Genomic DNA, 3,544 nt, shown 5'->3' on the forward strand with positions numbered 1-3,544 from the left:
GGTGGCTCACAACCATCTGTAATGGGGTCTGGTGCCCTCTTCTGGCCTGCAGGCATACACACAGACAGAATATTGTATACATAATAAATATTTTTTAAAAAATAAAAAATAAAATGTAGGAAGGACAACTGAAAGAAGAACAAGAGGCTTTATTGCTATAGCACAAATTGGGAGCAGCAGCAGCACTCCATTCTTAACGCCACAAATAATTGGAGTATCATTCCTTTCTCTATAAGATCAACTCTTCACCATCCATTTTAATGCAAGAACTCTAGAATAAAAGTTGTCCTTATGTCTAGGTCCCAATTTATGCCTTAGTGAGAATGCTTTGACTCTAGATAGGAAGAATAGGTACTCATATTTGGACAAGAACTAGAACTAGGAGCTGCTCTGCAGAGTGACTGTGGAAGAAAGTCAGTCCACAGGCTTGTAGGCAAAGCTGCCCTTCCCTGGTCAGCAAGAACAGTGTGTGACAGCTGGCTATATCAGCGACTAGTCAAAAAGCAGAATGTTGCCTTCCATGTGGAGGTCACTGTGCCGCTCCAAAAGCTGCAAGTGTATAAAAAAATAAAATAAAATAAAAGCTGCAAGTGTAGATGCCCAGGTGTATAGTCTGGTGGTCTAGATTATCTAACAATGATTTGGGGGCATAAGCTGTTTTCTAGAGAACAGAAGGACTAAGTGCTGAGATATTTCTAGGAATAACATCTTTGTTTAAATTACTCTGTTAGTCTGGATACTAATGATGTATGATATTTCCAGCTGAAAATGAGAGCAGGAGGCATGAGTGACTCATCCAAGTGGAAGAAGCAGAAAAGATCCCCTCGGCCTCCTCGTCACACAACCAAAGTCATACCGAGTTCAGAGCTGCCCACCCCAAATGGAGCCACCTTATCTTCTAACCTTTCTAGTGAGTGCCTAGGTTGCTTCTGATGAAAACAGATAGAAAAGATCCTGTCTTTCTCAGGGAGTGGATTTGAAATGGAAATCCAATTGCTGAGGGGCTTTGTTCTTTCTGCAGCGAACAGAAAGGGACATTTCAAATCAAATCAAACTATGACCATTTAACAACCCTGCATGACTTCAGGTCATTCCCTTTTCAGAGAGATTTCCACTACTTCAGAGGCATTTATAGATGAGTGTTCAGTCTGAGTAACAAGGCCCTGGTACTAAAGGGGATGCTTCACTCACAGAGCCTCTGCACCTTCAAGTTCCCTTCTGTTCCTTGTCAGGTGGCATGCCTTTCATTGATGTGCCCACATCCGTCTCCTCTGCAAGTTCAGAAGCTGCCTCAACAGTGGTCAGTCCCTGTACAGACAGTGGCCTGGAATTATCTTCCCAGACGACCTCCAAGGAGGACCTTACTGACCTGGAGCAAGCTGGCTCCCCAAGGGAAGGCACAGCCACAGAGCCTGGAAGCACTGAGATAGGAGTCTCCGATCAGTTTGACCCTCAGGTATGGCTGACTAATCCCTAAAGGTCCCTCTACAATTTGTTACTGTAGGAGCTGGCTTGTTCTTTTGGGTTTTGTACCCATGCTTTGTCTTAAAAGAAAATTGGATTGAGCATGGTAATACACGTCTTTAATTCCAGCACTTGGGAGGCAGGTGGATCTCTGTGAGTTTGAGGCCAGCCTGGTCTATACATCGAGTTCTAAGGCAGCCAAAGCTGCACAGAGAAACTCTATCCTGAAAGAGAGAGAGAGAGATTGGGGGTGGGGGAGAGAAGGAGGAAGATTGGGATAGAAAGTTTTCCCATTTCCCAGAATCATTTTTGCTGCTCAGAAAACACATAGCATGACTTGCTGTGAGATTTATCAGGGTATACCTATGTTGGTAGGGGTAGTATCTGACGAAAGGGAAGGAAATAGCTTTTACAGGAAGGTAACCATCTAAATCCTGAGCATATGAGAGCCTTTCTTTGCACCTGTAGAGTAGTCACCCTAGATCAGTGCTGTTTAAGATGGCCCTGGGCCGTCTTAAAGTTCATAAATCAATGAGCTGTGGTCCATTGAAGACAGCTTGGAAGACACATACTTCAGGAGAATAAGTTCTAAGTTGTTCTTGCCTCATCTTTGTTCCTGTATCTGTCTGTAACTGGCCACATCAGGAAGGGGCCCATGGGGAAAAGGCCCAGTCAGCATCGGTGGAATCTATCCCTGAAGTGTTGGAGGAGTGCACATCCCCTACTGACCACTCTGCTTCTGCCTCTGTCCATGACATGGATTATGTCAATCCCCGGGGCGTTCGGTTTACCCAGTCCTCCCAGAAGGAAGGTAGGTACTCTCTGGCTAGGCATGGCAGCATATGCCTGTAACCCCAGCATTGGGTGTGCAGACATGTGGGTCCTGAGAGTTTCCAGTTCAACAAGAGACCCTGTTTAAGGCAGTGAAAGAGAGCGAGACATCTGACATCTGCCGTGGCTTCCATCTACACATGCTCAGGCTCGTACAGCTGCACACTACACATAAACGTGCATGTACCACACATATACACATGACACCCACCCCTCCCATTCACCTCCCCACATACACACACAAGTTTTTCTCATGAATAATGCAGATCCAAGTGTTGTTAAGCATCCAGGATATATCTTAATGTTCCTGTTCTCTTCCCACCTTCTCAGGCACGGCTTTGGTTCCTTATGGTCTTCCTTGTATCCGTGAGCTCTTCCGCTTCCTCATCTCCCTCACAAATCCACATGACCGCCACAACTCTGAGGTTATGATCCACATGGGACTCCATTTACTGACAGTGGCTCTCGAGTCAGCCCCTGTAGCCCAGTGCCAGACCCTCTTGGGTCTCATCAAGGATGAGATGTGTCGCCACTTATTCCAGGTAAGACTAGATTGTTCAGGATTGGAGAGGTGACTCAGCAATTGAGAACACTGGCTGCACTTACAGCGGTTCCAGGTTTGATTCCCAGCACCCACATGACCACTCATCGCTGTCTGTAACTCCAGTTCCAGGGAATCCAACTCTCTCACACAGCATATGTGCAGGCAAAACACCAATATACATAAAATAAAAATAAATAAATCATTTTTTTAAAAAGACACTGGTGGAAAAAAAGTGACTAGAGCCCTTGTTTACTTTTTGAGATTGAGAAGCCAGAGACCCTGTGATCATGATCCTAAGAAACTACCTCCCTTTCAGTTGACCAGAAATCACAATAAGAGGCTTCCAGTAGCTCTCCAAGGAGTTAAGGAAGGAATGGCTAAATTGAGGCTCTGTCAGAATCCCAGGTGTGGTGGTATGTACCTATAATCCAGCACTTGGGAGGAAGGGGCAGGAAGATAAGGAATATTATTCAGCCATATAGTGAGTTGGAGACCAGCCTGAGCTACATGGAACCCTATCTCAGAAAAACAAAATCAGGCAGCAGGTAAAAGCATGTACTATCAAACCTGACATGCCGGGTCTGATTCCTGATACCTAGCAGGTGGACAGAGAACCAGTTACCATTGGTTGTACCTTTTCATGTGTGTCCCTGCTCCACCTCTTACAAATAAATAAATGTAAAACAACTTTTTTTTTTTTTTTTT

At 45.0% G+C, this 3,544-nt stretch overlaps 1 protein-coding gene across 5 annotated transcripts in view; it reads left to right on the forward strand.

The window, feature by feature from the left end:
* Gbf1 (golgi brefeldin A resistant guanine nucleotide exchange factor 1) overlaps positions 1 to 3,544 on the forward strand; it is a 135,155-nt gene that overhangs the window by 100,069 nt on the left and 31,542 nt on the right. For all 5 annotated transcript variants that reach the window (XM_026781113.1, XM_026781114.1, XM_005352402.2 and 2 more), the window contains 4 exons: positions 763 to 910; positions 1,233 to 1,456; positions 2,110 to 2,275; positions 2,626 to 2,837. In XM_026781113.1, coding sequence (XP_026636914.1) covers positions 763 to 910; positions 1,233 to 1,456; positions 2,110 to 2,275; positions 2,626 to 2,837 — 750 coding nt within the window. The remainder of the gene's footprint in view (positions 1 to 762; positions 911 to 1,232; positions 1,457 to 2,109; positions 2,276 to 2,625; positions 2,838 to 3,544) is intronic.

Source organism: Microtus ochrogaster, chromosome 8, assembly GCF_000317375.1.
Source record: "Microtus ochrogaster isolate Prairie Vole_2 chromosome 8, MicOch1.0, whole genome shotgun sequence".
Lineage (NCBI taxonomy): Eukaryota > Metazoa > Chordata > Mammalia > Rodentia > Cricetidae > Microtus > Microtus ochrogaster.